The sequence below is a fragment of the Tarenaya hassleriana genome, unplaced genomic scaffold (assembly GCF_000463585.1).
Source record: "Tarenaya hassleriana unplaced genomic scaffold, ASM46358v1 Cleome26, whole genome shotgun sequence".
Classification (NCBI taxonomy): domain Eukaryota; kingdom Viridiplantae; phylum Streptophyta; class Magnoliopsida; order Brassicales; family Cleomaceae; genus Tarenaya; species Tarenaya hassleriana.
Genome location: NW_010965869.1, coordinates 1,297,859 through 1,323,010, shown reverse-complemented (window position 1 = coordinate 1,323,010; position 25,152 = coordinate 1,297,859). Strand labels below are relative to the sequence as shown.

The 25,152-nt window shown below is 36.4% G+C and overlaps 5 protein-coding genes across 9 annotated transcripts in view; 1 reads left to right on the top strand and 4 right to left on the bottom strand.

Annotated features, from left to right (window-relative positions):
* Positions 1-2,616: 2,616 nt before the first annotated feature.
* LOC104816873 (ABC transporter G family member 12) lies at positions 2,617-7,974 on the bottom strand. Its single transcript, XM_010545877.2, has 9 exons — positions 7,613-7,974; positions 6,203-6,282; positions 5,641-6,102; positions 5,433-5,555; positions 4,285-4,416; positions 3,916-4,200; positions 3,553-3,825; positions 3,346-3,453; positions 2,617-3,142 (listed from the first exon to the last, which is right to left on the bottom strand). The coding sequence occupies exons 1-9, from the start codon at positions 7,869-7,871 to the stop codon at positions 2,774-2,776; spliced, it is 2,091 nt and encodes a 696-aa protein (XP_010544179.1). The 5' UTR covers positions 7,872-7,974; the 3' UTR covers positions 2,617-2,773.
* A 2,740-nt stretch (positions 7,975-10,714) lies between these two features.
* On the bottom strand, positions 10,715-13,025 carry LOC104816872 (RNA-binding protein 8A-B). 2 transcript variants are annotated; one of them, XM_010545875.1, is made up of 4 exons: positions 12,674-13,025; positions 12,069-12,205; positions 11,538-11,689; positions 10,715-11,041 (listed from the first exon to the last, which is right to left on the bottom strand). In XM_010545875.1, the coding sequence occupies exons 1-4, from the start codon at positions 12,942-12,944 to the stop codon at positions 10,984-10,986; spliced, it is 618 nt and encodes a 205-aa protein (XP_010544177.1). In that variant the 5' UTR covers positions 12,945-13,025; the 3' UTR covers positions 10,715-10,983. The 2 variants fall into 2 exon arrangements, with proteins under 2 accessions (XP_010544177.1, XP_010544178.1); XM_010545876.2 differs by having other exon boundaries at positions 10,715-11,029.
* A 1,247-nt stretch (positions 13,026-14,272) lies between these two features.
* LOC104816871 (zinc finger CCCH domain-containing protein 55-like) lies at positions 14,273-17,911 on the top strand. Of its 2 annotated transcripts, none has more exons than XM_010545873.1 (8): positions 14,273-15,235; positions 15,828-15,995; positions 16,281-16,460; positions 16,538-16,629; positions 16,753-16,995; positions 17,090-17,213; positions 17,401-17,444; positions 17,528-17,911. In XM_010545873.1, the coding sequence occupies exons 1-8, from the start codon at positions 14,508-14,510 to the stop codon at positions 17,533-17,535; spliced, it is 1,587 nt and encodes a 528-aa protein (XP_010544175.1). In that variant the 5' UTR covers positions 14,273-14,507; the 3' UTR covers positions 17,536-17,911. The 2 variants fall into 2 exon arrangements, with proteins under 2 accessions (XP_010544175.1, XP_010544176.1); XM_010545874.2 differs by having other exon boundaries at positions 14,274-15,235; positions 16,541-16,629.
* Positions 17,912-18,579: 668 nt separating this feature from the next.
* On the bottom strand, positions 18,580-23,243 carry LOC104816870 (phosphoribosylaminoimidazole-succinocarboxamide synthase, chloroplastic). Of its 3 annotated transcripts, none has more exons than XM_010545872.2 (13): positions 23,116-23,243; positions 22,207-22,604; positions 22,020-22,121; positions 21,727-21,856; positions 21,166-21,258; positions 20,992-21,080; positions 20,690-20,770; positions 19,899-19,988; positions 19,653-19,742; positions 19,496-19,546; positions 19,353-19,399; positions 19,036-19,093; positions 18,580-18,903 (listed from the first exon to the last, which is right to left on the bottom strand). In XM_010545872.2, exons 2-13 carry the CDS (start codon positions 22,540-22,542, stop codon positions 18,844-18,846), a joined length of 1,227 nt encoding a protein of 408 aa, XP_010544174.1. In that variant the 5' UTR covers positions 22,543-22,604; positions 23,116-23,243; the 3' UTR covers positions 18,580-18,843. The 3 variants fall into 3 exon arrangements, with proteins under 3 accessions (XP_010544174.1, XP_010544173.1, XP_010544172.1); XM_010545871.2 differs by having other exon boundaries at positions 22,207-22,557; XM_010545870.1 differs by having other exon boundaries at positions 22,207-22,563; positions 23,116-23,242.
* Positions 23,244-24,300: 1,057 nt separating this feature from the next.
* LOC104816869 (F-box/kelch-repeat protein At1g51550-like) overlaps positions 24,301-25,152 on the bottom strand; it is a 2,642-nt gene continuing 1,790 nt past the window's right edge. The window contains exon 3 of the mRNA XM_010545868.2: positions 24,301-25,152. Within this exon, the coding sequence (XP_010544170.1) occupies positions 24,381-25,152 (772 nt within the window). The 3' untranslated portion in view covers positions 24,301-24,380.

The window sequence follows — 25,152 nt, the reverse complement described above, 5'->3', positions numbered from 1 at the left end:
TTGAAGAGAAAGATTGGGTGGGATAGACCTATAATTACTTGGAAACGAGTCATTAGAAATGACGGTTGTAAATTTTTAAATAGTTAACTCAAATCTGAAAAGAGTGGAAATAAAGAATTCATTCGACATACTCCAAATAAATTTGGGATTAAACTGATGTTGATATAGTTCTTATAAATACATAAATCTCGCTAAAAGTTGAAGTGGTAGAAGAAACATGGATTGCGGAGAGTGTGCCCCGCCCAAGCATACGAAGCCATGATAACGGCAAGAACAAAAGAATCAATGGAAGGAAGGAGATAAAACGGAGTGGCGAAGATAAAGTTTTTTCATCCAATTTGAATAGTTCAACCGGCGAAACAGAAAGTAAAACGTTTGTCTCGCTTCGAGTTTGAACTTCAAGTTGGGGAGAAGAGAATAATTTCAATCACATGACTTACTCCTGAGTCCGAGAGTACTTTGAACTTCGGTTCAAGATATCGGGTTACAAAAAAAAAAAGATTTTTTTTTCTTGGAACCAAAGGCATCTCCAAACTTGCAAGAGGTCGGTTGACGCGACAACACAAGATTGAGTGGCATTACGCGTGCAGTTGAATTATGTGGTGGGTAGATGCCGGAGATTTGGTTTAGAATCTCTAGTGTCAGTATTTTTTTTTATTTTGTTGGTTTTGTAAAAAATATGTCAGTTCTTTTTTTTTTTTAATATTACATTTTGAAAGATATTTTTTCTTTATATTTTGCTGATGAGTGGCTTGAAGAAATGTATGTTTACATGGCACGGTTCGATTAGCTGTACAAACGCTCCCTCACGTGAGAACCGACTGCCCTTAACCCTACAGATTTGTCGATTTAAATTTGGTTAATCTGAGTTTAAAATATCATAACCGATTTGGTTTTTAATTTGGTTCGATTCATGCGTTGTGACTGACAATATGTCAAAAATACCCTACTTTTAATATTTTTTACTTGATGCGCTACATTTCTCAAACTCTTATAAAAATATGTAAAATGACATTTTTATTAAAATGGGTTATAAGTTTTAAATTTAAACACTTTGATTAAGAGATCAAAAGATTAATCGAATGAGAGTAAAAAAAAGACTATTTGGAAGGAGCCTACAAAAATGATTTCAAAGTAGATTTGCAACGATTTTTTCTTTCAATATATTTATCCTTGGTATTAAATAAGGAAAGAATCTAAGGTTATATAATATTGGATTACGGGGTGCCATAGCTAGTCGATTTCAGTTTTTATTAAGGAAAAAAAATATTTTCTTAAAAAATTGTTTTTTGGGGTTTATTTAAAATTCGATTGGTTTTAAAAAAAGAATACCATTTAGAAATTTTGAACGGTTTGATTCGTAAATAATATTGAGTATTTCGGTTTGGTTCTAAAGAATTGTACCGAAACCCCCACCCCTATCTACAAATTGACCCAGACAGATAATGATCTTGGAGAGGTTCAACTCTTTTTCCTTCTTAATTCTCGTGGGTTAGTACGTGTAATATCGTTTATCGACGGCAAATCCATCCCTATTTGTTTCAAAAGACAAGTTTCTCCTACAAGATTAGGGCAAAATTAACATTAAAGCACAACCATGTTATTTTATGGGATAAATCGTTTTTTTACGAGATTAATCATATGCCAAATTTTGAAGAAATTAAAGCATTTCTAGTGTTTGAAGTGTGGTAGAGTTCCCATAAATATTAAGATCGAAAAATCATAAACATTATCATGTTAGAAATTATAATGAATTTATATTACAAAACTTTATATTTTCATTTGGTTTAATTTTTTAAATTTTTATTATATTAAGTAACTAGTGTTTTCTATTTTCTTACTTCGTTTCTATATTATATATAATTCCTGAATAAATAACATATTTCCAATAATATACATTTGGGACAAACACAAAAAAAAAACCTTCAAGTTTGCTAATTACACAAAAAAAAATACTTAAAATTCATCATAAGAAACCATCAACTATTAATTTTGAACAAAAAAACAATTAACTATATAAATTATTTAAACACAATCTTTTACTTTAAATTTGTTATAAAAAATTCATCAAATATTAATTTAATAAAAAATTAATCATCTATTTACATTACTCAAACAATATTTTGTTTAAAATTTATTATAGAAATCTATAAAATTTGAATAAAAAAATATATAAATTATATAATTCTAAAAATCATAAAAATATAATATTTATTTAAATTTATTATATTTTAATATTTAAAATTTGTATAAATATTTATAAACATCAATATTTATGATAAATTAATTTGCTATAAAATATTGTATAATTTAAAATATTTTAAATTTAAAGTAAAATATTGTTTTTAAATAATTTGTATAGTTAATGATTTTTTTATTCAAAATTAATAGTTGATGGTTTTTTTATGATGAATTTTAAGTGAAAAGTTTTTTTTGTATAATTAGCAAACTTGAAAGTTTTTTTGGGGTTTATCTGTATATATTTTTATTCGAATTTATAATGCAAAAAGTACACACGTATAGGGAGAGTTTCTCCAGTTTATTGTAGAGAGAATCTTACAAACAATAGTTATATATATACATATATATATATATATATATCATCTCTCATGTGTGTAAGCAACAATTAGTTATGGAAAAACCCTTTTGAGTATTATTTTTATTATTGTAAAATACAATGAAAATATATGCGGTCAAGTTGTGATGAAACTTGAGGAGAGCAATAGGAGGAATGATGATCAAATATGCGTTACGAACCAAAGCAAGAACAGAACTAAGAAGGGATTGGAGAGGTGAGGCCTTCTTGAGAGGAGAGAGAGTGAAGAGGATGGTGTCTCCTCGAAGACATGGAGGACAAGGAAGCTATGTTCTTCAAGGACGGTCTCTTGTCCAGTATCTTCATCGTTCTCTTCGCTTGCAACGCCTTGAAAACCGGCATTGCGCTCTCCTTCAGCTTCAGTACCGCGAAGAAGAGGATACGATAGCACACGAGTATCAGAACTATCGCCGACAAGTCCCACCACTTGGAGTGCGTCACCTTCACCCCGAATATCTTCTGTATCACCTCCTCTCCCGTCATCTTCGGATCCCCCGGCAGAAGAGACTCGAATTCCAGCCCCAGAAAGTCGTTCTTGTACGCCCCCTGCAATCCATATCCATTCTTTGATGAATCAGTAATGAAACAAACCAAGAATCTCTAGGCTTCATGTTCTTGAAACGATAAGCTTGCCGACAACGGTGGAGGCGGCCTCTACCCCGGGACCATACCGGTCGAAAACGCTGCACAAAACGGTGATATATATATATATGCATACTTTCTTCTCAAGAACATGTAAGAGAGAGTACCTGAATGGCCCAAGAGCCGTAACCCATGAACGAAATCGGGTAACGCCAAAAGGGCTTGGGTAGATCGGGGAGAAGACGGAAAAATCCGGATGTCATCATGATGATTCCCTTGGAAACACAACATACAGCACACACACGCACACACATATATATCATCTTCAAGCCAACAAAAGCATATGTTCGGATCTGAATCAGAAAAGGTCTTACAATGATGCCGGCTCCTGTGATGAGACCCATCAAGAAGTTTGGAACAAGAGAAGCCACGACCATCATGAGGCTTTCGATCACCGATACAGAGAAGAAGATGTTGAGGCAGAAGAAAGCATAGTGAGAAAACCCTGGCCGGAACTTCACCATCTTGTAGGTGATGCTTCCCGTGATGAGCGAAATCGTGACCAAGAACGGGAACGATGAGATGTAATTCGAAAGGATATACACTGCAACTCCATAGTATCCATTCAACCTCTCCTTGTAGAAAACCTGCGGAAAACGAAATATAATCAACGAAAGGAGACGAAAGCAACGGTGTAATAAGGAATCAAATACGCTTCGGAAATTGTCATCAAGAACCTTCATTTCCTCGATGAAGGAAGGGAAGCCTCCGATGGACATGAATGTCATGAAACCCGTGATGAATCCGCCGCAAGAAACTCTCGCCAGGATGGAAGTGTAACTGTGTCCCACGTCGAAGAATATGGTCCCAACACAGATAGATACAACGATATAGATCACGATCCTTGCCCAGTAGTACCCGACATCTCGACACATATTTACAAACGATCGTTTTGTCAATGTCCTGAGCTGCTTCAACCAGCTTGCTTCGCTTCCCTTCTTGCATTCCATCTCATGCCCTTCCTACAAGGTGTGAATGTTTTAAATCCCGAAGAACTCGAGGAAATTTCTTTTTTATTTTTCCGACGAGAATATAACTTTACTTACTATGTTGGATAATTCCCGAATCCTAGATTTTGCAGCCTTTAAGTACTTGGAGCGGCGATAGTTCTCGACAAGCCTCGCTTTGATCTCGGATGTTGCCAGATTCATCAAAGGATCTGATGAAGACGGAACATCCTGCAGTAAACAGTGACGTTTTGAGTGTAAAATAAGCGCAGAAGATGGGAAAAGATCGATGTTTTTTCAAGTTTCTCCATTTGAATTTCGTCAAAGAGTGGCATTCCGTGGTTAACAGTGAGGTTTGAGCATGGAGATTTCGGTGGATTGCAGCTGAGTTTCCGGTAAGATCGATCGATATGGGTCGATGTGTCATGGTATCAGAGCGTTTTGAGATCTTTTTGGGATTTGTAGGAGTATGGGTCGAAGAACGATTCACTTTCGGTATATGATTTGTAGTCGAGAAAGAGGGTTTGTGAAAATTGATAGAAATCTGTAACTTTTTTGTTTTGTGTTGTTCGAAGTACATTTTCAAGTGATTCAAGTGTTGAAAGCTTGGATTTGTAAGAGGAGCAACGAGTTGCAGATCTATTCTTCATGTGTTGGAATCTAAGAAAGAAGTCTTAAGAGAGAATGAAGAGAGCACATCGTTGGATTCAGACGAAGAAGGAAGTTCGTGATATGGGTGAGGTGCAACCAGAGGAGGAGCATATTCAAAAAAAAAACTGGCGCCGCTCGTGAAGATGGTGGTGTCATCGTGTTGACTCGGTCTTCAATGATGGACCCAATATTGGATCATACAGGAGAATGATTGAGAAGATGAAGAAGACATGTTGAATGTTTAACACTTGAGTCAAGGAGGAGTGTTGGTAATTGACACAAGATTCAAACGAGAAGTTACCAAACGGTTATGGAGGAGTTGTAGAGGCAGTTTTTCTGTCAGTTACTTGCTCTATAAGAGCAACCTTAACGTTGTAAAAAAATGTATTGCAGATTGGTGTGTTAACTGCAATCATATGTTGTCTTTGTTTGTGTGTTCAAAGGAGAGGGAGAGAGAATCTCTCTGAGAGGAATACGCCAAAGACAAGGGTGTGATAATGTATTTGTGTGGGTCATATGTGAGTGTATTGATTAGTGTATTTGTACGTGTTGTTGTGTTTGTTTTATAAGAAAAAAACTAACAAAAACTCACTCACCCGAAGTCTCTGAGATCCTCGGAGTGTAGCTGCAACAGCGTCAAAGTCGGAATTTATGCATCGAAGAAAATGATCAGAAGGATTCCTCTTCCTCGGGCAAGGAAATCCTGCTTCAGCGAAGAACTGCAGCCACAGAGGATAACGAGAAAACGTAACGAGACTGCAACCGATTCCTGAAACAAGGCAAGAATGATCCGACAAGCGGTACCTCGATAGCAGATTTGGCTTCACCAAAGTAAACAGTTTCACCTCCGGAGAGCAAGAAAAGGTCGTCAAAGAGGGCGAAAACCTCGCTGCTCGGCTGATGAATGGAAGAAACTACGGTTCTGCCATCCCGGGCGATGTTCCTAAGCGTCTGGATCACGAAAAAGGCGGAAGCGCTGTCCAGACCGCTCGTGGGTTCGTCGAGAAACAGGATCTGAGGCCTGGTGAGGATCTCGAGGGCGACGCTGAGACGTTTCTTCTCGCCGCCGCTGAGTCCTCTGGCGTGCCAGTTTCCGACAACTCTGTCGGAACAATCTTGAAGACCTAACTCCATGATCGTTCCTTCCACGACATCATTCACTTCCTCTTTGCTCATCGTGTTCGGGAGTCTCAGATGAGCTGAGTATCGTATTGTCTCTCTCACTGTCAATGTCCCCAACAAAATGTCCTCTTGGGTTACATAAGCCTACAAGAACCTCAGATAACATCACATACAGATGGTCGTATATATATGTGCGTCTCTATATATACCCTAAACCCTAAACCCAATATCAAAAAATACTTACGACGAGACCGTAGTTTAACCTTGCTTTCTTTCCGTTTAGAAGAAGGTTTCCGGTCATGATGACATTTCTTGCGAGTCTACCTGTATGAAGATTTCATTTCATTAAAATCTTAAACCATACTTCAAATATTATTATAATATGTTGATGAAACCAATTATCAAATAAAAAAACATTTTTTATATTGTACCATCTTTAGAGATATGAATAAGCGAATAATATAGGGCTATATTCCAATAGAAGATTATTCGATAAACAATGAAAGTAGTCTAATGAATTTTTTAGAAATATATATTTTTTAATAAATTGAAAAAATCTAAATAAAATGAATTTATTTTTTTTAAAATCAAATAAAACGAATTTAAATATTAAAAAACTAAAATAGATATAAACACCAAATATCCAACAAGCTTTGGTTTAAGGAGATTTGACTTTTGGTACACCATGAGGTTTGACTTTTTTATGTCACTTAATGAACATCGTTTAACTGACAAGTCACAATATATAAATGCGCTAAAATAAAAACACTACTAACACACCTTATTTATTTATTTATTTATATTCGTGAGAGAAATTACAAAAATTAATCCATGTAAAAAAATGAAATTGACTGCCCATAAATTAATTTTGCATTTATGAGGAAACTTAAATCATTTAATATCTTGTCTCGATTCGTCGGCACCGACGAATGTAAATATCAGGAATTTCCTACCTATATTATTTAATTTGATTTTTTATTAAATTATATTAAAATATCTAATTATAAATATAAATCAAGTAAACCATTTTCATTATTGCAGAGCATGAACTTATTAACTAGACACAATGTTGTATCGATCAGATACTATTATCATAAAAAGATAAACATAGGTAAAAAACGGTGGCCAATTCTGAAGATTATTTTAGTGAAAAACAAAGATATGACTCAATAAATTTACATTAATAATTACGACTAACCTTTTCTTTTAATATAAATATATTTGTAAAAAAATTATATATTCCAATATTCTCGTGTATTGTATGAAAGCTTGAATATGATCTAACAGCAACCAAAATTGATATACACATTCCAGCATGAAATAAAAGATCCAAACTTATAAAAAAATAATTATCGAAATTAATAAATTACTCTTTTATTTGTAACAAAAATTAACCATATGTTTTTAACTACAAAGGATAACAACACTTTCACATACTCATTTTTTGTGAACTTTAAATTATGTTTGAAAAAAATAAAAGTTTCTATACAAACCGAAAAATTATCCAACATGTCGATTTCTAAAATGATGAAATAAAAAAAAAATCTATGATAACAATACATAAATGTTTAAAAATTCCGTTAAAAGAGTATTGATTTTATTGCTATAATCGGGATCTTACACATGTAAACTAATTGAACTCTATTTATATTACCTGCGAGAGAATCTAGAAGGGTGGACTTGCCGGATCCGGAAGGACCCATGATGGCCATGATCCGACCCGGTTCGGCGTACCCGTTGAGCCCTTGAAGCAATTTCCGGGTCGGACCTCCGCCGAAGTTTGGTATAACCACCGACAAATCTTCCCACACCAAATATGCTCCTCCGCCGGACCCCGGCGGCGGCGGTGGCGGAGGAGGCCGGCGACGAGTACTGCTGCCACTACTGCTGCTGCACGTGCCCTCTATCTCCATATGCAGAAGACGAAGAATATTACAAATTGTATTCTTGAGAGGAAGAGGGGGTTAAGAAAAGATAGATGTAATAACGATATTTGTCTTCATCCCCTTTTTTTTTTGTTGGACGATGGCACCAATCACCAAACAACTAAACCCATTTAATGAGCTGCTTTAATGTCATATATATATATATATATGTGTGCTTATAGATTTCTTTAGACTCCCATGTTACACTTATATATGTCTACATGTTTATTCCTTTAAAATTATTGGCAGATGTTTCTAGTTTTTCTTTTTTTCGCTACAATAAGGATGGATGATATTGTTTAAATAAAATAAAATAAAAAATTATCAATAACAATGTTCTTTAACTAGAATTTTTAGCACACATTTTCTTTACCTATATATTTTAAAATATAAAGTGTGTTTCATCTTTTATTATTTCTTGAAGAAATTTATAATTTTATTTCTCTATAATTTGTGTTTAGGATTTCTATTTTGGGGATTAGATTTGGGTTTTTTAGGTTTTTAGAATGATAGTAGAAAGAAAATACAATTCAAGAAAAATAGGAGAGAGCAAAAAAAGGAAAGAGAGAGATCTATGAAGAAAATAAAAGAAAATTATTATTTTAAAATTAAAAAACGATCAAAGATCAGTATTTTAACAAATAATAAAGAGGTAAAGAGGTTTGCAGGTGTAAAAATTGAAATAACAATTAAATGCATTTTGTGGGTGTTTTAAAATTGAATGCGATGTGGTAGTTGGCAACCATATGGTTATGCTGAATGCCATACATCTTCGGCCTCACCATTTAATACCAATTATGGTGTGTGTGTATATGTATATATATGTGTATATATATAGAGAGAGAGAGTGAAACAGAAACCTTATATTATATTTATGTCTATGTATTGTCTACGTTGCAAATATACTTTAAATAGAGAAAAATGAATTTTAATTTTATTGTTTGAAACAGAACGAATTTTAAAGCGATTTTAGTTTGGTTATTTTAAATTTCAAGTTTTCAATTTTCAAATGTTGCGTCTTGTGATTCCAAATAATTTTTTTTTTATAATTTAAAAGAAAAAATATGTCTACACAAAAGCTCACACACACACATCTGAAAGCCCTAGTATGTACGAATTGCTGGTTACTATTATTAAATTTTATCATATTTGTAACCCACATTTTGGAAATTTGCAGAGGATCGGTGATGATTCGAAAAAAGAAAAAGCTTACTATAACGTCAGTTACAAGCTTTGGAAACGAATATCTTGATTCAAAATTCATACTAATTTGAAAATCTGCAATCAACGATTTGATTTGAAATATACGTTTCTTTTCCGAATTTGATATTTGAATTCAGAACGAAATATATATTTTACAGATCTTAAATACCATTTCCTTTCATGTTTTTTTTTTTTGTTACAATAATCGGTGATAAATGGACTCCACCTAAATATATTATATTATATTATATTTCATATTCATATACACTTTTTTTATTAACTTATTCATATACACTTTTATTATATCATATAAAATGAATTCCTGGATAATAATGTTATTAGGACCTTTAACAAAGTGTTTTTTTTTTTGGCAATTCTTTGTATCAACGTAATCGAATAATCAAGATCAATAATTCAAACTAACATTCTGCAAAAATGTAGTTGCCTCGATCAGGTGTTAATACATTACATATTTATTTATATATATATATATATTGTATAATGGTTTTGACGATTTTTTTTTTTAAATGGAAGCTGTTATTGTCATTGGTCATGAATTTGGCGTGCCTCATCAGTCATCATGTTCGGCTATGATTGTATTTTTCATCTTTTTTGGGTTCGTAATATAATTATACGTTTCTTGCCCCAAAAATATGGTAATAAAATATTGCTTTTATTAATAATTTTTTTATTTATGAAATATTAATAATTTTGTCACTGCCTTCATGAAAAAAAAAAAAACAGAGGACGATGATTCTTACAAACAACTCATGCAATTTCAGTGCATCACCTTATAGTAAAACCCAACAGGATCTTTTTATCTCTTAAAAAAAAACAAATGGAAAATCCATGAATATATAATTATCTAATTTAGACTAAAATAACTCAACATGATATAGTACTCTTTAACGGGAACATTAATTTTGCATGTCTAGAAATTTTTTTTACCTTATGATTTTTTATTCAAAGACTCCTATCAAAACTCTGAATAATGATAAACATTATAATAAATTTCAATAATAAACTATATTATCCACACTTACAACATTAGATTATCTGTTATAACATTCTAAAAAATTGAAAAAAATCCATATGAATACCCTCTCCACAGGAAGACTCGAGTTTTATTCTATATTTACCAGTTGAGTTATTTTTTTTAAACAATTTTAGGGTTTATCACATATAGATACATGATGGGGTACACATATCGGTTTGATTATTCAAAACCGAATCAAATATCATCCAGACCGAATTAAGTATAAAAATGAAAATTTCTTTAAAAATATATATTTTCATGAGGAAAAAAAGGAACCAAAATGAACCGATCCTAATAAAAAAAAAATATAATTTTATTAAAAGAAGAAAAACTTGAACACAAGATCAAACCAAACTTAATCGAAACAAACACACCTTACAATACTTTTAGAACATTTCTGGAGAAAAATGAAAAAAGAAAATTATTGCACCAAGTTAGAATATATTTCAAAAAGTTGAATTTATTCAATTAGGATTAGCTAAATCAAAGTATTACGGTATAATAAAACGTATTATGATACGGTAATATTGAGATATGTTCCTAATTAGTGTACATAGACTAAAGTTATATGACATAATTTATTTACTTCACATTGTGCTACGTTACCGTATTTTTTTTTAAATCATACAATACAATGTTCAAGAAAAAATCCCACAAAAATTACTTCTGAGACAATGAAACGAAGAGATTATAAAAAAAAAAACAACCACACAGAGCAAATCCCAAGACCGTTGAACACAAAATGTGTAGAGAGACAAACAAACAAGCATCGGACTCAGCCACATGCCATGAAAAGTGAGTCAAGACTCCCTTCACTAAAATCACAACTTACACCGTACAGAAGAGTGAAAAGGGATTTTATTAGTATCGTCTTCTTGGACTCCTCGAGCGCTGTGTCCTTCCAGATCTGAAGGAAGAACTTAAGCAAGGGTCAAGATCATGAAGAACACAATTAAAGGAAAACCAAATCTTGAAATTGATGGTTTCTTTACATGCCATGCCATGGGATGATGTAATTGATTTATTCCATTAATTGTAATATCCGCTCACATGCCACACCCATATAAGCTTGAATGCATTTTCTTGGGCTAAACCCTGTTTTTGTACCCTTAATGACCTTGTGGGTTTTCAATCACTAAACTCAATCAGACCCATCATCAAAAAATCAAAATCCAGAACGAAACTAGCCGATAATTCAACTCTACCTTAAGATAACTTTGAAATGCATATGATTATGAGAGTGAAGCTTATGAACGCCTACATGTGCAACCATCCACCAGAAATACCGTGGTTTGAACATAAATCACATCTTAAGGATTCAGCCAGAAACTCTGAATGCGAGATCATTACTAACCGATAAATCTAGTTCACTCGTAAAGACAAAAAGGTGAGAAAGGATAGACAAAGATGCGAACCTCATGTTCTTTCTCCTGTACGATCCAACACTGGGTCCATTGCTGAAGGCCCAGTCCACGTTGACCGTCTGCGTGAGAAGCTCGGCACCATTCATTTCTGAAATAGCTTTCTGTGCTTCTTCAAACTTCTCATATTCTATCAACGCATAGCCCTTGAAAAGACAAGAGAGTGCTCAGGCAAACTTAATACAACCCCCACAACAAGTTTACCAAAGAAAAGCTAAGGACAAAGTCTAAAGAAATCTCAAATCAAAAACCGAACTTGTATCTTTTCCATTTCATTGTATTGAACAGATTTCCAATTTTCGCTCTCCATTTCATTGTATTGAACGATACATTTATATACACAAGCACATAAAATCGAAGACACAACAGTTTGCACTTCAGAAAAGACTACGCCTCCGACCCCAACATATAGAGTAACATCAATACGAGTAGTTTTAGCTGTATAGCTACTGCATATTAAATTTGAAGAAATCGACAAAGCTCAAACACGAAATATGATTAGGAACAAGGAGGAAACTTCCCAACCTTGACAAACCCGGTACGGCGGTCGAGATTCAGATGCAGATTCTTTATCTCCCCAAACTCACCAAAAGCATTCAATAAATCATCCTCCTGTGCCTCCTCGTGCACCCCAGTGGCCAGAATAATCCACCCTTCAATGGCTGCACATAATTTCCTCCATCACACATAACGCAGACGTTACAACTGATCCAAAACCGCATACATAATGTTTACCGCCAAAATAAAACCCAATCATATTCCAAGTCCAAGAAAATGGAATAATTTCAAATTTCTATCCTTGGTTGCTGCAGACTTTAGATGTTCTTATATTCAGCACACCTACACTCCCACTCAAACCACAGTTCAATTTAGCCCTAATAATGCACACCTCACAATTGGGGTTTCAATTTATGAGCTTCTACAAAAGGCTCGAAAGATTTCCACGCAAGTCTAGCGAACTTATATCACAGTTAACAAATTTACGAGGGCTCATCTAGAAACCCTAAAAACAATTACTAAAAACAAAGCCAACAAAGACACAAATAATCGAAGAAATGCAACTACAAACACATCGCAAACATGTAGGGAGAGAGGGAGAGAGGGAGAGAGAGAGAGGGGAAGTGAATTACATCGTTGCGGTCCAGGACCGCCGTCGGAACCGAGAGAATCGAAATCACGAGAAGAGAGACGGCGTTGGCGATCGGAGTCAGGACCCTCTCGAAAGCCACGGCCTTTGGTTTTCTTCTGCGCAGAATCTCCGTCGACGCCGGAGATGGCAGATCTCAGCCTCGGATGTCCGGCGCGTGGGGAGGCATCTGCGGCGTCACCGGCACCGTCCTCATCCATCAGGTCATCCTCCTCCGGCTCGAAATCCACCGCTTCAGGCTCTGTGTTCGCCATAACCGTCGACACCGATGAATCTCTCCTCTCTCGACAATGGCCGACTGTGGATTTTATTTTTTTTGTTAAAGAGTATGAGAAACAAAGGCGCGTGCTTATGAGTGCGGGCGGATACTTAACGTTTGTGGGCTTGGGCTGCTTTTCCTATTGGGCCTTTCTTTTTATAGATATTTTTTCAAAAAAAAAATAACCAAAATATCACAGAAAAAAGGCACTTTTTTTTATAATTAAAGTAATAAAACACAAGGGAAAGTATTTGCTTAAAACCTAAAAAAATAATATCAATTCTTAGTTTATTTTCGAGTAAGATGTATTTCTAGAGACATGAATATTCACAATGACATAGTGATTCTTCTCTTCTTCTTCTTTACTCTGCTTATAAAATGCATGCACTCTATTTATATAAAAAAAATGCATGCACTGCATTTTCTCACCGAGATAAACCTTGAATTAGGTTAAATTAATTGTCAATTAACCAAACCGAATCAAATAATTCATAATTATAATTGAATCAAATCCATAAAAAATCGAATGATTATGATTTTTCTATAACAAAACAAAACAAATCGAACCCGAATCAAATAGACTAAAAGTAGCAAAATATATAAAAATTAAATGGTTATAATTTTCTTTAAACCGAAATAATCTGATCCTGAATATAACTGAACCAAACCCAAATGAAAACCGGAATAAATGGACTATAGATACAACTATGAGTTTGCAATTCAAAACGCGGTTTGAGATAACCTCCAGAACCGGTTTGATATTGTCTCCCTATCTCCTACAGTTAGTCAAACAGAAGAGAGTTGACAATCCATGTGGAATGAATTTTTTTTTATTTTATTCTCACAAGAAATAAGCAAATATTCCATGTCGCACAAATGGAAATTCTTCTTAACTTTTTTTTACAAATATTATAAAATGCAAAAACCAAAAATCAAAAATTAAAAAATAATAAAACCAAAAATTCAAAATAAAAACCATACTCATTCGAAATCGTAGTTTTTAGTTTTTCATTGATTTTTTTTACCAAAAAAATAGTTTTTCAAGTTTTTTTAAAAATAATTTCCTAAAAATTTAAATGGTAATATTTTTTTTAAAATTTTGAGATTTTAAAAACTCCAAAATTTCTAACCATTCAAGATCTTAATGTTTCAAAATATATAAGGCAAAAAAGATGAAAGCCGCTTTATCCATGAAAAGTTGATGATGTAGTTTTTAGCTAACAAAATCTTTGTTAAATCTACAAAATCCAAAAAAACAATAATTAGTTTCTATCTAGGGGCAGTATACAATAATTTCCCTCTCAGTCGCTCTAATCCCGCTCCCCATGAACTTCAAAAACCCTAAAACAAAGAAAAGGTGCTGTTTTTACGAGGCAAAATCTGAAAATGAAATGAAAAAAAATCCATCAAAACATCTCGATTCTCAACGCGGAAGAGAAAACGCCAAGTACCCACTACTCTCGAAAAGGGTCCCTGTCTCCGTTCTTCTTCTTCTTCTTCTTCTTCTTCTTCTTCTTGTTCTTCTTGTTCGTCGTTTTGAAAAGTTAGAACTTTGGCCATGGATTCCAGTGATATCATTTCCTTGCTCTTTGCCAAGATCAGACCACTAGAACCAGAAAACGCTTCGAAGATCATTGGGTACCTGTTGTTGCAGGACTTGGGTAAGGAAGATTTGGTGCGTTTGGCTTTTGGACCAGTCACTCTGTTGCAGTCGGTCTGTCAGAAAGCCAAAACCCACTTGGGTCTTTCGTCGGATACCCCGTCTACGCCGCCGCCATTGAACGCTCCACCGAGCTCGAGTCCGTTTCACAACGTTTCGTCGCTGCCCGGTTCGTCTTCGGTCGCCGATGATGTCGGTGATGCGAGCAGAAGCGGCGATTTCCTCGATGAGCAACAACTCAGCGACTGTTTGTCATTCCTCAACGATTCCTCCGCGAAGAATGACGAAGTTGCGGATCCTTTTGGGTCCTCTGACAGCAATGACGATTCCCATTTTCATAGAAGGAGTTTCTCAGCCAGTGATGCTTGTCTCGGGTCCGAGGATTCTGGTGTTGGCTACGATTATAGGTTCTCGCCCTCCGGTTACTGCGACAATTTCGATGGGCGTGGTTGTTACGGGTCGCCGAGTAAGATGGGTTATATTAATCGGCAACAGGAGGAGATGATGAAAATGAAGGTCGCTCATCAGCAGCGGATGGCGGCTGCTCAGTTCATGTCGGTCGGAGTTTCGCCATTGCCGCATGACAAGGGCCTCGATTTCCGCTTGCATCCGCGAAATGCTCATATGTATAACTGGAAATTAGACCCTTTTTTGTTGTTTCTTGTACATACCTTCCCTTACTACGTGCCAATGATGTTGTCTTGCGCCTACGTTTGGCTAGTAGAGATCTTGATTCTACGAAAATTGTGTGGCTCTTTTTACTGAAGAGCTTTGGGTAAGGGTTTCAATGCTAGGGCTTCAGGGTAGTAGCGAGGGGATTCTGGAAAAGCCTGCTTTTTTATGCTTTTCAGCAGTCGTGATTTCTAGTCTGTATCATCTTTTGACAACCTTTTAAGATTTCTGTGATGTCCACTGTTGCTTTCTCTGAGTTTGTTGTTTGAGTTCTCTTCAGGTAATCTTTTGGAGGCATACTTGTGGTGTTCATTTAGGTGGGAAGAGTCCGGATTTTAGACGATGGCTTTTGAGGGCCTTGTTGCCATCTTGTTTTCTTTTCTTTCTTTTATTTCCATTTTCTATGGTATATCTTTGCATCTGACGCTGTTAATACGTTTCATGTATGCACAGGAATGCATGACCTTCTTGTATTGAAAAAACGATTTGAGCTCAATCTTCCTTGTTGAGGTGTTGTTCAACTGTTGATGATGTTTGTTATTGCAGACAACAGCCAGGACAAATTGGCGAAGAGGGTCCCTGGTATGGTAGTCCGGGCAGGCATGAAAGGGGAGATTTTGTGGGGGATAAGTTTAATTCAGTCGCTAGACAGATATATTTGACATTCCCCGCTGACAGCTCCTTCACAGATGAAGACGTCTCCAGTTATTTCAGGTAAACTACTCTTGAGACAATCCGTATGTATGGATGTGGCAGTTATCTATGAATTCTCCGAGGATGACAGAGCCATTACAAAGCAATATATTCCTTTGCATTTTTCGCTCTTAAGTAGATGGAGCCTGTTCTCCCAAACGAACTTGCAGCTTGTCTGCTCCAGAAGGGTTTGCTCCTATATTGTAGGCAGATATAATCTACTCAACAATTGCCTCTTTTGATCTTGATCAGACTGGTTATATATCCATGAGATTGTCAACATTGTCATGTTTCTTGTTTCTTTAGCAAATTTGGGCCAGTTCAAGATGTGAGAATTCCATTCCAGCAAAAACGGATGTTTGGGTTTGTCACTTTCGTCCATGCTGAAACAGTGAGAACGATATTGGCTAGAGGGAATCCTCATTTCATCTGTGACTCACGTGTTCTTGTTAAACCATACAAGGAGAAAGGAAAAATCCTCGAGAGGTACGTTATCCTATGCCACTCGCGCGCTCTGTTTTGGCCTTTTGTCTGCTTCTTATGGCAGTTTGGTCTACCGACAGCAGAAGGCAGCAGCAGATGGAGAGACGAAACTTTTCTCCTTGTTCAAGCCCTTCAGGGATTGATTCCACAGATCTATCCGACTGTCACTTGGGTTAGTTTGGATTTCTTTCTTCTGGGCAGGCGGCCTCTGTGGATATTTCCCATCCATCAAAGCACAATCTTGGAGCAAATAAGAGATTCATTTTGTTGTTTCTTTTCTGGTTTTTGCCACCAGGACCAAGGATGTTTTCTAACAGGCAGGAGAAGCTGAGAAGAGAAGCCGAGCAAGCTGATTTGCAACATGCCATTGAACTCCAAAGGAGAAGGTTTGTGAATCTGCAGCTGCCCAACTTGGAGAATGAGTCCATGTACCGTCACCAGCATAGTCTTTCTGTTGGCTCTCCTCTTCTTTATCCTTCTCATGTCAATCAAAACATTCCCCTTCGATCAGAAAGCATCAATGAAGAAATCATCAAAGGTTATTATTATAACAGCCTGTGGGTGGAATTCACACATTTAAGCTCTTTCCATGGATTTTATTGACCTTTTTCTTCCCCATTTCCTCCTAGCAGGCAATAATGACACAAGAGACAGAGATCCTGACTCAGAAGCAAACAGAGCCTATCAGAATGACACTGCTGATAACAGGAGCCGAGAATCTGGCTATGATGGCGAAGCCTGTGACATGAACAAAAGGTATGATTTATTTCAAGATAAAAGATTTCGGTCGTGCTCAATTTCGAGGCTTTTAGTGTTCGTGTTTATCAAAATAGGCAGCACCCATTTTTTTATATGTGCTTTGTTATCATTGCTCAAGGCAAAAGACAAAGCGTGGAGAAACATTCTTCCTAATAGCTTCTTTGTTTTCTTCCAAAACCTCCAGTGAAACCCGCCAGCCCGAGTCTGAGAAAGAGAAATGCATGAAAGGTAAGCAATTTCTGCCATGGAAGATTTGTAACAAACACAAAGCTCGGCTTAAAGATGTTCTGTTTTTACGTATGTGGTTGCAGAAAAGTAGGGACCGATAAGCAGAAAGTAGAAGAAGAATCGTCTATATGTAAAGCGTTTTTTAACCGCAACAAGAAAGAAGGGTGGAGAGACAGTAGGATTACAAATGCGGAACATCATCTGCAATAGGATTACTACCACTAACCTCGTTTAAGACATGGATTCTCAGAAGGATAAAGTACCCGAGACTCTGAAGTAGGTTTTTCTTGTCATCTTTTTCTTTCCCATGCAATCTCTTCGGTTTTACCATCTCTGTACCGCACCGTTTTAACCTGGCCTGCCTGGTTCTGGAGAATACTGCATTTCTTCGCCATAGTTTTACGTGTAAAATGCGTGTAATTTCCAGCGTTTCTTTTGGTTTATGAACCTCTCTGTTTTCAGTATCAGATGAAACTGTAGAGAGGTAAGGTTAAATGGCTTAAAAGGAAGGAACTTTGAAGTCTTTGGTGCAACCCTCTGCTTGTGAAAAGATGAATAGTTTTTCACTGTTCACCGAAATTTTGCCAGTTAGTTATCTAAGAGATCATGAGTTCGATTCCACTCTTTTATGAATATTTTACTAACTCCATCGGTAACTGTGGTTGGATTCTTGTCGTTAATAATAATAATAATAATAATCAACCAATGCAAAATTTAATACCCTCTTTGTCTGTCTGTTTTTAAGGATGCTAAAGGGGTTAAAAATGGCCCATTTGTGCACAATCCAAAGAGGTAAAAACCATCGGTAACTCATCATGGCTCACGCCAGAAGAACATTGAAAAGTGAAAACTGCTTCAAAATGGATTGAATCTGAAACGCAGCCAGTTTCGCAAGAGAAAACAAGGTTCGGGGCTAAATATATAAAAATTTAAACTTTAGGGGTTCATATGAAAGAAGAAGAAAGTCATAGGGGAGAAAACAAAGAACGGGCAGATTCAGGGGTTCTTGTGACATATATGACTCTCTGACTCTGTACATGTATATATTACACACAACAAAGCAAAACAATAACAGAAAGAGATGGAAGAAAGAAAATGAGAGGAATAATTCCTAAACATTCTAACCACAACAATCAAAGATAAGATAATTATTATTTCAAATTTTCGGATTCAAGTTTTACAGCTTTATGTGAACTAAACCATTACATTTTGCTTTTATTGAACCAAGTATCATATAATATGGAATCGGTTCGACCACCGAACCGAATCTATCAAACCTGAAATGCCGGCTAGAAACATCTCACGACCAGGAATTTTCTTGAAGAAAGTCTAACGTAAGAAAACCATCATGAGATGAAACTATGTTGTCTTGTCTTAAAGTGATCAAAGATCAAAAAAGTCACCCGAGAGACGAAATCGCCAGCCTCACATTTCGGGACATCCGATCGTGTACTGGTTCCTGCGTTGAGGCGACAAATCGATAAACTTTTAACAGTAGAATGCCGCGGTAACAAAACTAAGAAGTCACCAGAACATGGTTCTCATAGTTATATAAAGAGACGATAAAATGCATTTGGTAAAAAGATTGTCCCTGGGCCGGGGCTATATCGATTCTCGATCCCGTGATTGTTTCGTACAAGAAAATGTACCTGCCATCGTAGCCAGTTTATTCCATTAGCTCTCAAATCCACAATTACTTATGAAAGCTAAGAAAGTTTGAACTCCTATTCAAGGTCTCTTTCTTCTTTCTCCCTAAATGTAAATATGCCTCGGAGGAGGAGGAGCGTAAAAATGGCATAAATAAGATTCCGGAATCTGAGCATTTATCGAGAAGATAAGAGAGACAACAAACTAAGGAAACCAGTCTACTTTCACAAGGAAATGCATCACGGGACAAGGAAGGCATACCGCCAGGCTAATTCAGTGACGAGATCTGCTGGAGCATCAGGCAGGACCTAACAAATTAGATATCAAGATAAACAGTTTCAGAAAAGATTCTCAGATCTTCTTGGAAAGACTAGAATTTATTGTTATGGAGATGTATAGTGTACCTTATCTTCATATGGATTGCAGTTTTCTCTAAACCACAATCTTAAGAACTCCTGTTGTTTGGGAAAAAAAATAGAAATCATAAATGAAGTGTTCCAAAACTGATGAAAATTGGCTCGGGCTACCCAGATGATGACAAAAACAGGAGAAACCACTCACCTTATCAACATTTTCAGGCTCAAGACCTTTCTCAAACCGTTCCTCATAAGAACCCGCAAGCCAGTACCTGCTCGAATCTGGTGTATGGATCTGTATATTCCAAAGTATATTCCAATAGACATGCAGATTATTGTATCAGTCAGTAATTTTATGAAAGATCGTGCATTAAGAATATACAGTTTCATGTTTGTCTGTGCGGTTAGAGAGAGAGCAAAAGAGGACAGGTGGACAAGGAGAATAACCAACCTCATCGATCAGTAAAATCGAGCCATCACTATTTTTTCCAAATTCGTATTTTGTATCAACCAGTATTAGCCCATGCTCCCTGGCAACCCGCTGAAAGTTTTTAAAGAAATGATCAGAAACATAGTCAACATAAAGCCAGCATTACAACCGCAAAGGGCATTTGGTTCTGAAGAACAAAATCGTGGAAAGTTCGATTAAAAAAAGACAACTACTACAATCAAGTGACATATTTGTTTAAGTAGAATAGTACGGCTTATTCTACAAACAGATTAACAGAAACAGATGCCAAAAGCTTGAAAGGAACTAATGTGATCAGACTTTGAACACAAAAGCGAGAAAGCACAGTTGAAACAACAAAACTTAACACAAACCAATCTAGGAGTGTCAATGATTGGAACAGTACACAGGAAGGTTAAAGGAGAAACACCAATATGATTACAAGAGGCCAAAAGCCTAACACAAACCAATTCGGCCGGTTACAATTTACAAATAACAAAGCAAGAAAGTGCACAGTAGAACAGAAATCACAAAACTTAGTTTCGAAATCTAGGGATGGGAATGATTAAAACTTAAGACATGGAAAAACACCGTTGAAAGCATTAAATTCATCAAGCAGCTTCAACTTGTGCCCACATAAGCTCATGTTTCGTTTATGTATTACAAACATTCTGATAAAGCACAAGTGTTGGAATTGAAGTAATCCTCATATATCAAGATATTTGATCATCTTGTGGTCAGTTTTCATGTTCTTGATCATTACAAGCCTAAAATACGGATGAAATGAGACTCACCTGCCCAAACTCGAACAAGCTCAAAGCTTTCCTACTTGCTTCATCAAATTCAGCTTGAGTCATCAATCCTTGTTCAACTATCTGCAAGGATAATTCACCGGAAATGTCAAGAACACACTAAAGCAATAACTATTGAAAGTAAATTTTGTGTCTTACAGTTAAGCAGATAGATAGGGCTAGCAAAGCAATATAACTCAACGTTGCTCATTTTATTATATTGGGCTTAAACCAAGCAACCTCGCACAGTATTTATTATTTCTTTATTTTTTCCAAGAAATCAAGCATGTAATAGCTGGTTAAACCTCATTAGGAGAGATGGGAACGTCATGATCCTCAGCCTTAGTCGTTGGAGTAAGTATATTGGCTGAGAGCTTCTGGTTTTTCACTAATCCTGCAAAATTCAGTAGTCAATAAAGTAGTGGTTTTTGAGATGCATATTAAAAAACACTAATATAAAGCAACTAGAGACACTATACCATCTGGGAGTTCGTTCCCGCAATAGTTTCTAACACCATTCTTATAAACCGTCCATAGTGATGTATCGGTACTTCCAGTCACATAACCTCTAACTATAAATAACAAAGACAAAAGAGAAGTGTATAATTAAACCGATAGTAACAACATGGGAAGCATCTGACAAGGAAAACTATAAGAGGACAAATTGTCACTGACAAAGAGAACTATTTGTAATTTCTAAAACAGATAATGTTACATTTAGACTATCTGATTAGAGAAGAATGTATCGCGATGGCTAGTAAAGATCAAATCTATTATCTATCATATGCTTTTAAATACCTAGCTAAATTTCATGGGAGATAGAAAACAAATTCTTGATTCCCTGAGTGAACAAGTAGAAGGAGATGGAAGAGAATAACATGATAGATAAAACCCTTCCAACAGCATCACACTCAACACAGGCTCTCTAGTTTCTTACATAAACAATGTTGTTATAATCTAAGACAGGATATTTCCTTTAATCAAAATTAATGATTTGGTTTATGTGTAAATGCGCATCCAGAAAACACAGCAAAACTTACCCACAAACTCAACAGGGAAGACTGAACATTTCTTTGCTATGACAACATTTTTGTCTGGAGATGAAACAATTGCATTTGGAGTTATGTGTTGTGTGTTATTGAACCACCACAAACTGGTCTCATTAAGAACCTTAAAAGAAGGCAGGAAAAGTGAACAGTAATAAGAATTTTGGCCAACAAAACCTATGCATCATTAAAGAGAGAGAAGAAAAAGCTACAAATTTTCTGTTGTATTCAAAATTTCAAATCTACCCAATCTGAATCTACAAGTCAAAACACCTGAAAATACAAACCTGGCCTTTGAAGGGAATTGAGGCAAGAACCCTGTCGAATGCACTCTGCCGATCAGTCGTCACCAGAACCAGATAATCGCCAGCATCATAGATATCTCTGACCTGCAATATCAGTTCCATAATCAGATCATTTCGCAAAGGCTAATCGTTTCTGACAAGAATGCATTAGAAAAGAAACAGCATTCACCTTGCCCTTGATTTTTGATCTTAGAGCAGGAACAGTTGAAAGAAGATCTGTATCAGAAAGACAATTAGAAAGCGAGTCTTTAATGGTGTCAAGAACCTCTCCTTTTCTGGTACTCGTGATCAGATCATCAAGTGACAACTGTTGTCCCTGGTCTTGCTGGTTTTGGGCGTTGCACTGGCTAGACATAACTGATGAACACAATCTGGCGTACTTTGTGAACTTGGGTTTCGCCTTAAGAAACGAAACTGACGCAAAAGATGGCTTCTTTGCAGGGTTTTCTGATACACAGTGTGGTGTTCTTGCAGGGTTTAGCGTTGACCTTACACACTGAGCCATTGCAGAGAGACTAACCTGCACCTGAAGCAAATGAGATCAAGACCCAACAGGAACCACGAACCCTGAAATCAAAATCCGACACCCTAAATTGCAAAGCAAAATCTCAGAACACAAACCCTGAACTAATCCGTGAAATGAACGAACTACTTCAGTTGTAAAGACGTCGGAGAAGTAACAGGAAACGATTGCGGCGGCGGAGCTACTTAGTGCGTAATTTCCATGGCCGGCTTCGAAACAGAATACGTTCCAAAAGCAAACTCCAGTTAAACTCTGCCACTTCCAGTTGCTTTGGAGCTACTGTTCGAACCGCGACCAACGCACTAAACGCAACCGCAGCATTGGCGTTTGCAAACATACGATAATGATGTTTAAAGATAGATTTGCACCGTAGTTTTCTCACGAAAACGCATATTCAAACGGTGGTTTTTTGCCGCCGATACGTCCCAGAGGTCTCCGACGGAGTCATAAGGCCGGAAATGAGTAACGACCTTTGGAAGCTCCGGAGTCCTCGAAGGAGGAAGAAGAAGAAGAAGAAGAAGAAGAAGAAGAAGAAGAAGAAGAGAAAAAGCTTACCGGCGACTGAAGATCTCCGGCGCCGGAGCAGAAATCGTGGCGGAGGGGAGCTTCACGGGGAAATGAAGACCCGTTAGGGTTTTTGTTTTTGTTTTTTTTTCCTGTCTGAGTGCATTTGTTTTCTTTTTCTTTTCCTTTTTTAGTCCATATTTTTATAGAATTAAGTTTTTCTATTAAGATTCCTTTGCCTTTTAAATCGTGAAAAATTTAGTGTTATTAAATGACAGATTTTTTTTAAAAAACTTTTATAGATTTTGTGATACATTAGATAAGAGTAATATCCATATATAATAAAATAATATTAAATCAAGAAAATTCTATTTTGTAAAATATTCTCTTGTTAAAATAATACCATTCACCAGATAAACCAACACAATTACAGTTAAAAAATTGCCTAGTAGCGACAATTAAAAAAAGAATGACTTTGTCTGTTCTCTCTCTCTCTCCCTCCGATTATGCTCTCCTAAAATGCTCACACACTTTATACGTTAAATGTATTGTAGAACCTTAATTGTGTTTTTATGTTTGTAATTGTCTTTATAACTGCCGCGGTAGTTAGTGTTTTTCACAACTGCACGCAAGGTTGGCCTTTTGGATTTGATAACCTTTATTCGGTATTTTAAAATTTGTATCAAGTTAATATCGTATATTTTTTCGGGTTCGGTTTGATTCTGGTTTCGGTACGGTTCGGTTTTGTTAAAAAAAATTAGGTTTTCTTTAAAAAAAATCGATTTTTCAGAAATTTTATAAAATTCGGTTTGGTTTAATTTCGAGAAATTTGGTTATATTTTTATATTTATTAGAGATTTTGAATGATACCGTTTAAAAAAAATCAAAATTTTCGATTTGATACGGTTCAAAAATTTTGAAATGTGGGTGAAATGGCCACATCTAAGTGTAAGTATAATGAACTTTTGTTTTTATGTGGTTGATAGAATGGTAAAGTGGGTAGACCTGAGTTCGAATCCGTCTTGGGCCAAACTTTACCCAAAAAAAACAAAAAAAAAACTGTACGTATAATGTACGTATTTGGATTTTAAGTTGGGGAAAAAATTTCAGACAATTGTGTTCTGTTCCTTCCTCCTAAATCTGTCTTCTCATCTACAACTGAACCAAAGTTACAGATACATGCTTTGATCTTGTCTTCTGTCTGATAATTTTCCTTGTAGAGTATGTACACTAATATTGGTCATGATGTGATGGAATCCATTTCCTTGTTGACATGAGGGATTGCATATGGTTTTTACATAAAAGAAGAGCTTCCATTAGAGGCCAAGAACTAGTTCCACCATGAAAAGCTCTCCCCCAAACCTAATTCCAGATGATGATGATGATGATGCAGGCTGAATCAGTCCATCAACCATCCCACCAAACACGTAAACGTACCGCCCTGAACGATCAACACAAGCACGGTGGAAAGACTGACACTTGGGCCCGTACGAGATTCTTTTCAGCCTTCTCCAGGCCGATGACCCGTCTAGGCTTACTGCCGGCGGCTGCAGGCCGGCAGATGGGATGGTGTTTACATCCAATGCCCAGAAATCGTCTTTCATGTGCCTGTGCGAATCCTCTCCCCCGTAAATCAGGAGCCAACCTCCCAATATGAGCGTTGCCGAGTGACCAACCCTTGGCAGTGAAGAACTCGCGGGGACGTTGTGGAAGTCGTAGAATATCTGTATCCATTGGTTGGAATGTTCTTGAACATCCAAGAGCCAGACATCGTCCAGCACATCGTATCCCAATCCTCTCCCTCCGAACAGAACCACTTGGTTTCTCCTTATGCAAGTCAAAGAGTGTCCTGACCGAGGTGGTGGTGATGGATGAGACAGCAACATGTGCCATGTCCCCGAGTTCAGATCCTCGGAAAGTTCTAGAACCCAAGTATCCCCAAGTCTAACTCCATTCAACCCGATTCCTCCATGTATAACCATCTTGCTCTCACCAATGCAACAGGCAGCATGAGCACCACGACAAGGCGGCTGTGTAGATCCAACATTGAGCAACTTCCACGAGAGTTCCTCATGGAACGTCACTCTT

Bases quoted from the DNA above. Each gene is read 5' to 3' on its own strand.
- LOC104816872 (XM_010545875.1), bottom strand. From the start codon at position 12,944: ATGGCGAACACAGAGCCTGAAGCGGTGGATTTCGAGCCGGAGGAGGAT. The intron at 11,690-12,068 runs GTTGGGAAGTTT...TGTCTTTTCAAG, and splicing joins GCCGTACCGGGTTTGTCAAG to GGCTATGCGTTGATAGAATA. The intron at 11,042-11,537 runs GTTCGCATCTTT...CCCTTGCTTAAG, and splicing joins TACAGGAGAAAGAACATGAG to TTCTTCCTTCAGATCTGGAA.
- LOC104816870 (XM_010545872.2), bottom strand. From the start codon at position 22,542: ATGGCTCAGTGTGTAAGGTCAACGCTAAACCCTGCAAGAACACCACAC. The intron at 21,259-21,726 runs GTAAGTTTTGCT...TGTTATTTATAG, and splicing joins CTTCCCTGTTGAGTTTGTGG to TTAGAGGTTATGTGACTGGA. The intron at 19,547-19,652 runs GTGAGTGGTTTC...CCCAAACAACAG, and splicing joins AGCCTGAAAATGTTGATAAG to GAGTTCTTAAGATTGTGGTT.
- LOC104816873 (XM_010545877.2), bottom strand. From the start codon at position 7,871: ATGGAGATAGAGGGCACGTGCAGCAGCAGTAGTGGCAGCAGTACTCGT. The intron at 6,283-7,612 runs GTAATATAAATA...ATCTTCATACAG, and splicing joins CCTTCTAGATTCTCTCGCAG to GTAGACTCGCAAGAAATGTC. The intron at 4,201-4,284 runs GTAAGTAAAGTT...CACACCTTGTAG, and splicing joins TTCGGGAATTATCCAACATA to GAAGGGCATGAGATGGAATG.
- LOC104816871 (XM_010545873.1), top strand. From the start codon at position 14,508: ATGGATTCCAGTGATATCATTTCCTTGCTCTTTGCCAAGATCAGACCA. The intron at 16,630-16,752 runs GTTAGTTTGGAT...TTTTGCCACCAG, and splicing joins TCTATCCGACTGTCACTTGG to GACCAAGGATGTTTTCTAAC. The intron at 16,996-17,089 runs GTTATTATTATA...TCCTCCTAGCAG, and splicing joins CAATGAAGAAATCATCAAAG to GCAATAATGACACAAGAGAC.